Genomic DNA, 12,467 nt, shown 5'->3' with positions numbered 1-12,467 from the left:
AGAAGTGGGGAGCTACCTCCCGGGGAGGAGGCCCATGGAAATGACGTCACCACACACCTAAGTTATGTCTTGTACCATCTGCATGCTACAGACTGACCCAGGACAACTGATGGAATTCCACAAAACACAAAGCCAGGGTTTGGATCTGAAAGGGAAGTGCCCATTGGCAGTATGGAATTTTACCTCCTCTACACAGTACATGATCTGCTACATTTTTATTAAAAACAAAAGTGTACATATGTCCATAAGCTGTACAGTCTTCCATATAAAAACACTATTATACAATTAGTAACCTTTGTCTTTTCTGTCAGAATAGCTTACAAACTTACCACTATTTTTTTTTTTTTTACTTAATAAGAGAGACAGGCCTGCTCAACAGTCCAGCTCTGGGGGTTTTCTCATTTTTAAAGTGAACATCGACAAGAAAGAACAGATCTCAGCATGAGACCAGGCTGCTTCTAAAGAGGTGGGGACCTGTTTGCAGATAAGACAGGAGAACCATCTGTAGCAATTCACAGCTTTGTTTCGACCCACAGCTCTGGGGTCTGTGGGCACAGAGTTAACTAAAGCGAAAGAGGTGAAGCCACCTGGGAAGGCTGTGCAAAGCTGGGAGTGCCCGAGCAAACTGGGCAGAGTGTTTGGAAAATAGCACCTTTGAGTGGAAACTGAGGAGTTAAGAAATCCAGGAAACGGGATGCCATGGCAGTGGAGAGAAATGGGAAAGGGTTTCTCATTCAGGAGAGAGTGATGGGCTGACTCTATCTAGCTCTGTCCTTCAGTTTGAAAGACTCAGGCCTTCTGAGGACCCTCATCAGTGTCACTGGACCTGAAGGAAAGCCATTTCCTCCCAGTGTTTTCCAATTATCTCCAGTCCATAACAGTATTTATTGCACACATCTACAGATAAATTTGGATTTTACTGAGAGACAACCTAGGTGCTCTGAGCACCTAGGAGATAAAGCTTGTGCCCAAAGTGTGGCTCTTAGTGGCAGCCCTACACAATACCAGCTAGTCCTGTGGTGCATAGGCACACTCTCTCTGCAGCCAGGAAGATCTCTGCAAGGCCCACCAGCCAGCCAGAACCCACCAGGGCACCAGGAAGGGCTAGGAGGCCCAGTCTCAGAGTTTCCTGGGACTATTGCACAGTGATTGAGAACTCCTGTCCTAGGAAATAGGGCCCTCCAGGACCCAAACACATAAAAGAGGGGAGGGGGGAACGGGAGTCTTGAAGAGAAGGCAGTAAGAAAGGACCTGGAGTTCCCTGGAGCTTTGAGCCACCTCTCAAAGGAATAATGGTAGCAGCATTCGGACTTTCACGTGGTTCCCAAAGGAAGGTTTAGGAAGGGGGGGGGGAACCACCCCTCTTTGGGTCCCAAAATTCCATTGCAAACCAGCCCTAAATTATTCTCTATCCATCCATAAAGCAGTGCAGCACAGAGCAGAGCAGAGGCTTCCTGCGGCTCTCCATCTACACCTGCCTTGCAGCCCACCCTCCAAATGTGTTCTTGTAGATTCCTGGCTGGAAATAACCTTTCCAGGTCCCTGCGGGTAGACTCAGGACCGAGACAAGATTTCAAGAGAACCTGCTTAGAACAGAAGGAACAGGAGAGGTCTCTCATTCTATCCAGGGTCTCAGCAGAAAAATGAAAGAAGATCAGGCAATGTAGTATTATTGAAGACAGGCTTGAATGCCCCTGAGTAAGAGAGGAGCAGGCATCCAGGCATCCCAGCAGGGATGTAACCCAGGGAAGAGCCTGACCCCTCTCGTTCACAGTTGCTAACCTTGCTTGCTCCCCTTACCACCTCCTGGGGGATCAGTCAAGAATCCCCCTTTACCTTGGCTAGGCCACTCCCCAAACCACTCCCCTAGGCAAACACTGGCTCACAAATTCAATAACAGTTCTTTCCAAAGGCACCTGGGGAGGCCACTTCCAAGCAGCTCCCTTTAAGGATTTTTTTTTCTTAAAAAAAATCTTTTGGTTTTTTTTCCTCCTCTTTTCTTAAAAAAAAAAATAACATGTATAAATAGCTCTTCATTTAAAAACACAGTTCCCCAGGTTGAGGTATACGGTGGCCTGTTGTCACGGCAGCATGAGTACAGTAGAGTGCCTGGCTACGGTGGCTCCTATTTAGCTGGAGACAGCCATCACATAGTTCTTCGAGGGGCTGCTCCTGCCCAGCATCATTTGGTTCTTGCAAGTGAGGAGCCCATAGGAGGCAGCCACCGGGGCCTCCTCGTACAGGACACAGATGGAACCGTCCTCCCCGATGCGGTAGGACACTTCATAGGGATCAACCCACAGGGTCAGCTCACTGGGCAGCAGCCGATGTAGCTGGGGCTGGCTGAGTCCAATCTGGCTGGCCACCTTGCTAATGATGGGGTCCATCTTGTGGTTAATGCGGATGCAGCGATAGCCAGAGCCTTTGGATGGTTTCTCTGGAAACCAGTGGTGTTTGTAATGATCTGTGGAGAAAGGACAAGAGGGAGATGCTTTGGTTAGAAAGTACTGTCTCTGATGTTTACCACAAGGGGAGGATGGGGGGGGGAGAGAGGAAGGGCTCAGCGCAGTATTTCAGAGCCTCTCCTTAAACTCCCCCTGCCACTTAGAAAGATCCCTGGGCCCTTTCCAAGTACTTGTTCATTGGAAGGCAGCCCCAGAGCTTTCAGGTAGATGCTCTCCCGGTGGTCAGGGATATTTTTGGCATGATCCAGCTTAAGGAAGGAAGGGCTAGTATGAACAGGCAGGGCCTCTGAGGACCCAGACACTGAAATTTCAAAGCCCAGTAAGCTACCGACATTGTTGGGTGTCCAGCAAGTCACCAGGCCTCCCATCCCTCCCCCATCAGAAGAGTTATGAGAGCTCTGGCGAAGGTAAAGGAATAAAAATGGTTTTGTTTTGATGAAACAGCTGTTGGTCCTCAGATCTGTGCCAGCATGTTGAGAGATGCCTATCGCTGCCCAAGGCGACCAGCCAGCTATACCAGCTGGGGGCAGAGGCGAAAGGGCTGCTTATCTCTCTCCTCCACCTCCTAGCCTCACACCCTGCCTCCACGACAGGCACCCCACCCCCAAACCCAAGCAGGCCAGGCTACCCGGTTCTTTTCTGTACTACAATAGGTGGCAGATGGCGAAGAGGGACCAAAAGAAAAATATACAAAGGGGGCCCAGATTACAACTTCCAGCGGGTAAACAATGATCCAGCACAATGGTAGCCCCAGGACTACAACAACAGTGGCTGGGACTCGAGTTGTCGAGGAAGTTCAACTGCACATAAAGTCACATAGCTTGATCTGGCTTTGTGGCCCAAGCATCCCCCCAAGGGTCTTGGGGTCTCCAATATTCGGAGAAAGAGGTGAGTTAGGAACCTGAGCGCAGACACTGACTTTTTCCGTGGTGTTGTTAGGGACTCAGAACGTACTCAAGGAAGAGGGTCAGCGACCCGGGAGCGAGGCGGGGACTGGAGGGCGGGGAGACCTAAGCCAGGGGACGGAGGACTACTGGCGTCCTCGCAGATTAGAGCAAGACATTTGAGACCAGGCGCTGCTCGCGTAGGGGTCTCTGTCCCAGAAACAGTGGGGAAAGACACCCCAGGCAAGGAGGAGCCGCTCCCCGGGGGCTCTGGGACCCAGACGTGTGCTCACCGGTCAGTGCGTCCTGGAGCGCCCTGCTGAACACCTTGAGTCTTTGCTCGCTCACGCAGCCCCGCGTCCTCAGGAGACTGGAAAGGAAGCCGACGGCGGCGGCGATCTCTGGGAACATGTCAGTTCTCTTCCCGTGGCTCATGGCGGGCGACTTGGGAAGTAGCTGTAATATTCAGGTGAGGGTGGTCTGGCCGCCGCTCGGGCTCTGCCCGGACTTTCCTCGGGCTGAGCCTTTCATACCGCTCGCGGAGGCGGGGAGTCGCAGGCGGCGCCCATTGGCCGAGGCTGGCGGATGGGGGCGTGTTCTCTAGCTGCCCCGCCTCTCGCCTCCGCCCCCGCTCCCATCCTCTCGCCAGCCTGCTCGCCCGCGCCTCCCGGGCGCTGAGGTCATCGCTCACTGACGTCAGTATTGGGAACGAGCGCCGGACTCCCGAACGGTGGGAGGCGGGCGGGAGAAGGCCCAGGACCTGGGCAGAGGAAGCGCGCCACACCGGGCATGCCCGGACGTCGCTTCTGCACAGTTCCAAGGCAGCGGTTGCCTGCCGCCTCCTCCAGGATGTCCTCGCCGATGCCACTTCTCCCACACCTCCCAACACAGACACCCTGGCGCCAGGTCATCTCTGCCACTCTCTCCCAGCTGGTCCGAACCGGCTCCTCATGTTTTCAGCAATGGGGCTTGTATTCTATTTGCTTCCATAATAATTCCACCTTACCCAACAAATTCTGCGCTTCCTCTTCAGCAATTGCCTAGATGCAGTCTGCTCTCACTGGTGTCGCGGTGGGAAGAAGGTCGAGGAGAGACTTCTGTCCGTTGGGTTATTTTGCCAGTTCTCACTTTCCTTTAAATGGCTTTTTTTTTTAAGTAGTCTGGTGTGAACAGTACAAAGTTTTCCATCGGCCTCTGCTCCTCCCTCTTCACTGATTCGCCTTCCTTCCTCTTTGTGGACGAAGGCTTTTGTAAATACTAGCTCCCCAGAAGAAAGGCTTTGGCTCTGGCTTCTTAGGGGCTCAAGGACTGGTACCAGGAAGCTAGGCAGACTACTCAACGGGCAGCTTGTCGCCCACACCTCTGAGCCCAGCACAGCCCTGCAACGAGACCCTGTTTGCTAAATGAACTTAGCTCCATGGCTTTTGTGTACAATCCTGAGTGTGAGTGTGTGTGTGTGTGTGTGTGTGTGTGTGTGTGTGTGTGTGTGTGTGTGTGTGTGTGTGTGGTGGTGGTGGTGTTCCTGAGAAGCAGTGCCCTCAGGCTTCTCTACCTGTTCCACCAGCTTCCCTGGTCCTCTGTGCGCATGGCCACTCTGTGTCCCCCTTCCCTTTTCTTTTCCTTTCTATCCAGACTCTCCCCTTTGCTGTTTATTTTTCTTCAGTGGATTTCCACATCAGTACTTCCGTCTTTTTCATGCTGTCCCTCCCTGGGGATGCCCAGCGCCTCCCTCCCTGGCCCTCCTTTCAGTCAAAGATACTGGTCACTACCTCTACCTCATACCTAGTCCCAAGACTGATGGCTTCTTACCTAGTCCCGCCTCAAACGACCTTCCCTGCAGTCCTTTTCCTAAGGACATGGGAACGTGAGACACCTCTACTTGCTAGACTGTCCTGACTCACATCCTGGCACCTAAGACATTTCATCATTTTGTACGACCTACCTTTGTAGGTTTCTACCACTTTGTGTTATAAAGTCCCCTTTTTTCACTGTCTTCTAAATAGCATGACCGCTCTGCCTCCTAGGTCCTGCAATGTTCTCCCATTACTTGAAGCTCTATTACATGGTCCTCACACATCCCCGGCCCAGGTGCACCGAGACGTGTGTCTTTAACTCGGAGCACCTCACTTCTACTTGGCCAGCTCATACTCCCTGGATTTCTGAAGCTTCATACATGCTGACCATTCTCCCAATGCTAAATTGATGCTCTCAAAATAGTCACTTAGCTAGTCTCAAACTGGGAATCCTCCTGCCTCAGCCTCACAAGCAAGATTCCCCCTCTCCTGGCCCAACATCAGTGTACCAGTTACTGGCTACTATGTTTGTATGCCTCTCAATTACAGGAGCACTCACAGTTCATGTGTTCTCCGCTTTGGTTCATGGGATGAATCAAAATGCCTGGATTCTAGTGCTTTGCCATTGAATGTAACCCTTGGAGAGCTTCTCCACTGCTCCTCGTTGGGGTCTGGGTGTGGATGGATGAGGTGATTGCTTCTGCTTATTGAGGGGACGCATTTAGTTTTTAACAGGAAAATGGGATGATCTTGGAAAAAGATAACCTAGATGCATTGAACAAAAGAGGTCGGGTGTCACCAGGGCCAGAGCTGACCAAGGCTAGCCACAAGGAAGTCAGAATAGGCCAAAGCACACGGGCCTGTGATAGCTTGCTCAGTGCCTGAGTGTGACACTCTTGTCATCGCCTCTCAGTGTCTTTGGCTTGGGTCTGGTGTTCTGACATCCTACAAGTATGTTGGTGAGAAAAGCTTTCTGCAAACCCATGCATCAGCTTTGTTTTTCTTCAGGAAATCAAACTCGCCCTTCTGTAAATGTTAGCATCTCCCAGCAGGCTGTGCAGCGACCAGGACAGGTCAGAGCTTGCAGGTTGCAAATGTGCTCTTTTCACTAGATGCCTCCAGTTCCTAGGCTGCTGCTGCTCTGGCCGCAGGGCCCACAGAGCAATCACTCTTGACAGTGATGCCATGATTACAGGTAAAGAGCCCAGATGTGAGGATAGGAGCAGGAAGGTAAGTCAGCCCCAATCCTGAAATCAATTCTCAGTCTGGGTGTTGTAGCAAACCCCTTTGTTATAGTACTCAGAGAGACAGAGGCTAACCTAGTCTACCTACAGAGTTCCAGCCCAGCCAGAGCTACACAGTGAGACTGTGTTTCAAAATAAACAATTCTAGAAACTAAATCCTGATTTATGAATGATGCTGCTGCACAGTATTACCAAGGTATTTTTCTGCAGAGACACCACGGTGTCTTGGATCGTATCCTGGCTCTGGTGCACAGTACTCCATAAGAACCGACAGACAGACCCCCTCCTTCCGCACCTTCTCTTTCTACTACCAAGTCTATAAAGGGGCTTAATTTATCTCACACTCAACATTCCTAGGCCACTTGGCAGCAGCAGCAGCATCCCCAAATAAGGATTTGGGTTCCAGAATTGTTCGTTTTGAAACAGGGTTTTACAGTGTAGCTCTGGCTGGCCTAGAATTCCTTACATAGACCAGGTTTGCCTCTGCCTCTTTGAATACTGGAATTAAAGGTGTTTGCTATCATATCCAGCCTTAAGATTGATTTCTGATAGCATCAAACACGTTACATTAGTCCTGATTTTGTTTTATATTTATTTAAACTGCCCTTAACCTGATGATAGCATCAGCTGTGGTGGTACACACCTTCAACCTCAGCACTGGGGAAGGAGAGGCAAGCAGATCTCTGTGAGTTCAAGGCTAGCCTGTTACACATACAAGGTTCTAGGCCACCTAAGTGTTACATTAATGAAAACAAAACAAAGGGGAAAGGCCACCTAGGTTGATGGGAGCTTTTAGACGCTTCCAAGTATCCATGCCACTCATTGCCTCCTGTCCTTGGAGTGTTTGGGACATCAGGACAAGGACAGTGGCTCCCTCTCTCCATCACCCTCTCTTCCTCCTTCCTTTCTTGTTTCTTTTCTTTTTCCTCATTCCTTTATTTCTTCTTCTACCTCCATCCATGGGTTGGTGGTGAACATAAGTGCTGACACACTGTGTTGACTGTGACTCCACAGACACAGTCACCGGTGCCTTGGTGATAGCAAGGGTGAGGATGGCTTCAGTCTGCACTTTATCTGCACCAGAAACTTCAGTGCCATGTGACCCCAGACCTACCTTTCCCCTAGCCATTCTACCCATTTGTCTGGCCTACCTGTGTGGCCCCTTGGAGAATGACGTGGCACGCCGAACTGCCCTCCTTAGACCAACGCAAGGACTAGGTCCTTCTGTCCTAACTTTGTCTGTGGGGATATCTCACAGGTAACTTTGTCTGTGGGAATATCTCACAGGTCTTGTTCTCTCTACTTGCCAGTTAGGAGCCACTAGATAGTGGTGTGTACTTCTGTGGGGACCTTGGGGACTTGGCTTGGTTGTCAAGGTTACCTCTCAGTTCTGACCACATGTGGAAACCTGAGGCAAGCTTGGTGGCTCTGCTGTCAGAGGCCGGGCTGAGCTATTCTGGGAGAATGACTTCAGCTCCCTCCCACACGGTACTGTGTGTGATTCTGCGAGTCTCCATGTGTATCAGTGTGGGTAGGAGGGTGGTGTATATTTTTGAGTGAGTGTACGCACTGAAGTGTATGCGTGAGCTCGAGTTGGTGGGAGTGAGGCGGTCTGGAGTGGCTGTGTCCTGGTTGTCTGGTGAAGCCTGCATTCTGAGATGGACTGGCCTTGGGGTGGGGGTGCTGTTTGCCTGGGTGTAGCTGCTGCCGATGCTAATTTGACCTTTCCTCTTTTCCTGACGTCGTCATCGCTAGCACCTTGCTGTGCTGCCCAGAGCTGATAAGACCCATCGCCAGGGTGGGCCAGCGTCTCTTCACCCCTCCCTAAGCAGAACAGAAATACTGCTGAATCTTTTCACTAGGCTGCCCCCCCACCCTGCTCTTCTAGGACTTCCTGTCCACTTCTCACAAAGCTGCACCCAAGGTTACCAGTCTGGGAGTCATTCTTGACATTCAGAAACAGGAATTAGAAACAGATCCTTGTCACCAAAGCCTACTAATGAGGACGCAGAACTGAGGATGTGAGCTCTGTTTGAAATTTCAAGCTCTTTCGACCTCTCCCCCACCCCCAAAGTGAACTGAGAGTGGGACAGACAGACAGTTCATGGAGGAGCAGGGTGAGAGTAAGAGTGGGACGGACAGACAGACAGACAGTTCGTGGAGGAGTGGGGTGAGGGTAGGAGAGGGGCAGACAGACAGACAGACAGTTCGTGGAGGAGTGGGGTGAGGGTAGGAGAGGGGCAAACAGACAGACAGACAGACAGTTCGTGGAGGAGTGGGGTGAGAGTAGGAGAGGGACAGACAGACAGACAGACAGTTCGTGGAGGAGTGGGGTGAGGGTAGGCGGAGCGCTGAAGGACTAAAGGAAGACAAGGGGAAGTGCAAACAAGGAAAGGGCTTTCTCCCTTGGGGGCTGTAACATATTTCAAACCGCAGAGAACCATTTTTGGCAACCTGTTGAGGGCTAGGGAAGGGTCTGGAAGCTAGAAAGTAACCCATTCCCTCATTTGTTCTGATGACAACAGTGTTAGACAGCAAGCCAAAGTGAACCCCAGAGAACCAGGGGGTAGAGAGCACATCTGGAGGGACCGAAGGCTTCGGAAAAGTGTCTAGCTCAAGAAAATGGAGGGGTGGGGAGGGGAGGGAATAAAAATGGTGGAGAGCATGTGTGCGTAACAGGACAAGAGCATCTGCCCTTTAGACAGTGACCAGCAAACCAAAAGGAAAGAAGAGTTGAGTCCCAACCTGACCCTGGAGTCGACACTGAGCCTGGGGTTCCAGGGAGAAAAACCAGGATTGAGTGTTAGCCAGGGCAAGAAATAAACGCTCTAGTCCTGGCACAGAGCATAGCTGCAGAATGCTTGTCTAGCATGCAGAAAGCCCTGACTTCATCCCCAGTACTGTGGAGGTGGAGTGACAACCAGCTATGGTAATGTATGTCTATAATTCCACAGCATCAGACAGTGAGGGCCTCTTCAGTTTACACAGCAAGTTCAAGGCCAGCCTAGGACACATGAAAGCCTGTATCAAAACAAAAATAAGAACAAAACTCTCCCCTTTTACTGTTGGGGGCCAGCCACAGCCTTGATGGCTGCCGGGTGCCCTCCATGTACTGAAACTCCTCCAACAGCCTGTTTGTGCTCTTCCAACTTGCTCTCCTCCCCAACACTATGTGGTAGTGGCTCTTCTGACCCTAGCTCCAACCCTGGAAGAGTGACTAGCAAGTGCCAGGAATTCATCCCTGTTGTCACTAAGTGCTAGGCCCCACAGACTGGCTGTACCAGCTCCCCGCCCATCCCACCCCACCCCCCAGGCATCTGTTGTCCTAGGGGACTACTCCTCAACTGTTGTGTCCTACTGACTCACCAGTGTCTAGGGAGAAGGGACACTCTGATCCTGTGGTAGACAGAGGAAAGGAAGGCAGGCTTGGGTGGGGGTGGGAGCAAACACAACATGAGCAGGAACTGGGGAGAGACATGGACAGATGGCCAGACCAGTGTTGGCTGGAAAAGTCCTAGTGGTATGTTTTTCCTCCTGTGGCTCCCTAGGTGCATCTGGGAACAAAAGGGGGGGAAAACTGTCTGCTAAAAGCCTGTCATCCTAGGAAACTCAAGAATGTGACTTCCCACACTTCCACTTCATGGGCCTTCTGCAACTTAAGAAGGTGTGACCACAAGTGCTGGAAACTCAATAGGGAACACATGGACTTGGGGACAGCAGCAGATCTGAAGGCTGAATTTATTGCCCCTTTGCAAACTTAGAGGATAGACCCCTTGTAAACCCTCCCTCCTTCCTGGGGGCCCAGGACAGATCCACTTTAACTCCAGACAGAAAACAAGAAGAGAGGCCCTAAGGCTGGTGAAGCCACCCCAGATGTTGCTTGGCTAGGCCTCCTGGGGCCTGAGTGTCTGGGGCAAGCAGCTGGAGCAGTAGGGACAGAGGGTGGAGGATACAGATCCTGAAAGGGCTACCCCAGGAGGAGCTGAAGAAGGGATGCTATGCCAGCCTCTCCCCTTGAGCATCCTGGCTCCGGGCCAAGGTGTTTCTTTACTGCACCACAGGCTCCAGGCCAGGGGAGGCCAGGCACCTGATCCATGTGGGTCAGAGGAAGGAGCCCAGAGACAGGGAGAGATAGCCGGGAGTGGGAGTCTTCTCCCCGCACCTCAGTCTGCTTATCTGTAAGGAGAGAGTATTGGGCCAGGAGATCTGCCCTGGCTCAGCGTTAATCTACCATCTGTGGTCCACACTGACCATGCCAGGGCCCCAGCAGAATATGAGATCCCCTGCTATAGAGACAGAGATCTCCCCATCAGGACAGATATTCTGCAGGCCACTTCCTGAGCTCATCTCATATCCAGTTAAAGGCTTGGTCTCTGCAGGTGTCCACTGAGGGGTTCCTGTAGGAAGCACCCCCTGGCTGCACTACCCTCAGGCAGAGCTCCTAGACCACCAGTCTAGCCTGATTGTCCCCTGCTTGAATCCCTTCATGGGCTCCTTTATGAGTAAACGTTTATTCCTAGCTTTGCCTTTAAGGCCTCTATAGGCCGGCCCGAGAGTGGTTTTAGTCACACCCTTTGCACTTCCATAACACTGTATTCTCATTCACAGGCTTCATCCGGAGGCAGCGAAAGGTAGAGAGGACTTGCACCACCCTCCCATCTTCTCAGCCAAGAGTCAGGTTATCGGTGTGCCTCTACACTAGGGATAGGCCCTTGGGACTATTTGCTCTGTCCATCTTGTTTTGATGGTCATTGACCATAACAGAATAGTGTGGTTTGTGAGTGGGATTCATTTGCTCTCCATCATGGGGACTTGTGCATGTCTTGGAATCACACTGCTGGGTCCAACTCCCAGTGCTCTCAAGCAAGTTGTCACCGCTCTTAGTGTGCCTATCTGTTAAGAAGGGCTAATAACAGCTGCTCTTACTCCAGCATTGCTAGAGCATAAAATGAGTTTACAGTGCCTGGAATACTGTCTACCCCATAATAATCAGTATATGCTATTAGCACTCTTTTTTGAGACAGGGTTTCTCTGTGAAGCAGTCCTGGATGTCCTGGAGCTCACTTTGTAGATCAGGCTGTCCTCTAACTCACAGAGATCCACCTGCCTCTGCCTCTGAGTGCTGGGATTGAAGGCGTGCGCCACCACTGCCTGGTGCTTGCAATTATCACTTTAAAAATATTTTAAAGAGTTTTATTTATTTAATCTGTAAGTAGTGTGCCTGTGCCACTATTTGCACTTTTTGTTATTTGTTTGTTGAGAAAGGGTCAGGACGTGCTAACCATTATGATATTTATTTATTTGTTAATTCATTCATTCATTCATTCACTCACTCAGACAGGGCTCACATAGTCTGAGCTGGCTTTGAACTTTCCACACACCTGAGGATGAGCTTGAACTTCCAGTCCTCCTGCCCTACCTCTTGAGTGCAGCAATTGCAGCCTTTGTCACCACAACTAGCTTGTGATCAAAACCAGAGCTTCTGCAGACTAGGCAAGCATTCTGCCGCGCGCGCACACACACACACACACACACACACACACACACACACACACACACACACACACACACACCACACACACGTATCCTCAGCCCTCTGTTTACGGAGGAAGGGTCTCACCTCCTATCCTAGTCTGACCTTGAACTCAAAACAAAGAAACCCTGCTCCTAACCCTGGCTGCCAGGCTGGGGATGGGGTGCTGATCTTCCTAAGCACATGGCTGCTTACTGACAGATTCCTCCCGAAGTACATCTCTTTCTAGAAACTTCTGTTCCCAGGTGCTGAGGGAATGGTGGGAGCCAACACTCCCAGCTGTGATTTATCCTTTGCTGACTCTAAGACTCTGGAGCAGTTCAAAGTACTGACTCACATGGAAACATGGAATAACATGTGCCTGCATTTATATTATAGTAAGTATTGGAAATTAATAATGACGAAGGGAGAGAGGAAGTAGATGTTTGCTAATTTGTTTGTGTTAAACCCTAAATCTCTCTCTCAGCATCCAGGAAGCAAAGGCAAGGGAGAAATACACACACTGTATAGCTTTATTGTAAAGCACAAGAAAACACTGAAAGTAGTCT

At 50.8% G+C, this 12,467-nt stretch overlaps 1 protein-coding gene across 1 annotated transcript; it reads right to left on the bottom strand.

The window, feature by feature from the left end:
• Nucleotides 1-200: 200 nt before the first annotated feature.
• On the bottom strand, nucleotides 201-3,867 carry Btg2 (BTG anti-proliferation factor 2). Its single transcript, XM_005073370.4, has 2 exons — nucleotides 3,643-3,867; nucleotides 201-2,464 (listed from the first exon to the last, which is right to left on the bottom strand). The coding sequence occupies exons 1-2, from the start codon at nucleotides 3,782-3,784 to the stop codon at nucleotides 2,130-2,132; spliced, it is 477 nt and encodes a 158-aa protein (XP_005073427.1). The 5' UTR covers nucleotides 3,785-3,867; the 3' UTR covers nucleotides 201-2,129.
• Between the last annotated feature and the right edge of the window lie 8,600 nt (nucleotides 3,868-12,467).

The sequence above is a fragment of the Mesocricetus auratus genome, unplaced genomic scaffold (assembly GCF_017639785.1).
Source record: "Mesocricetus auratus isolate SY011 unplaced genomic scaffold, BCM_Maur_2.0 Super-Scaffold_100676, whole genome shotgun sequence".
Classification (NCBI taxonomy): domain Eukaryota; kingdom Metazoa; phylum Chordata; class Mammalia; order Rodentia; family Cricetidae; genus Mesocricetus; species Mesocricetus auratus.
Note: the sequence above shows the minus strand (reverse complement) of the source record. Positions and strands in the feature narration are given on the sequence as shown.

Excerpts from the sequence above, each read along its gene's own strand:
- Btg2 (XM_005073370.4), bottom strand. The coding sequence starts at position 3,784 with ATGAGCCACGGGAAGAGAACTGACATGTTCCCAGAGATCGCCGCCGCC. Across the intron at positions 2,465-3,642 it reads GCTCCAGGACGCACTGACCG|ATCATTACAAACACCACTGG; the intron begins GTGAGCACACGT and ends CTTTCTCCACAG.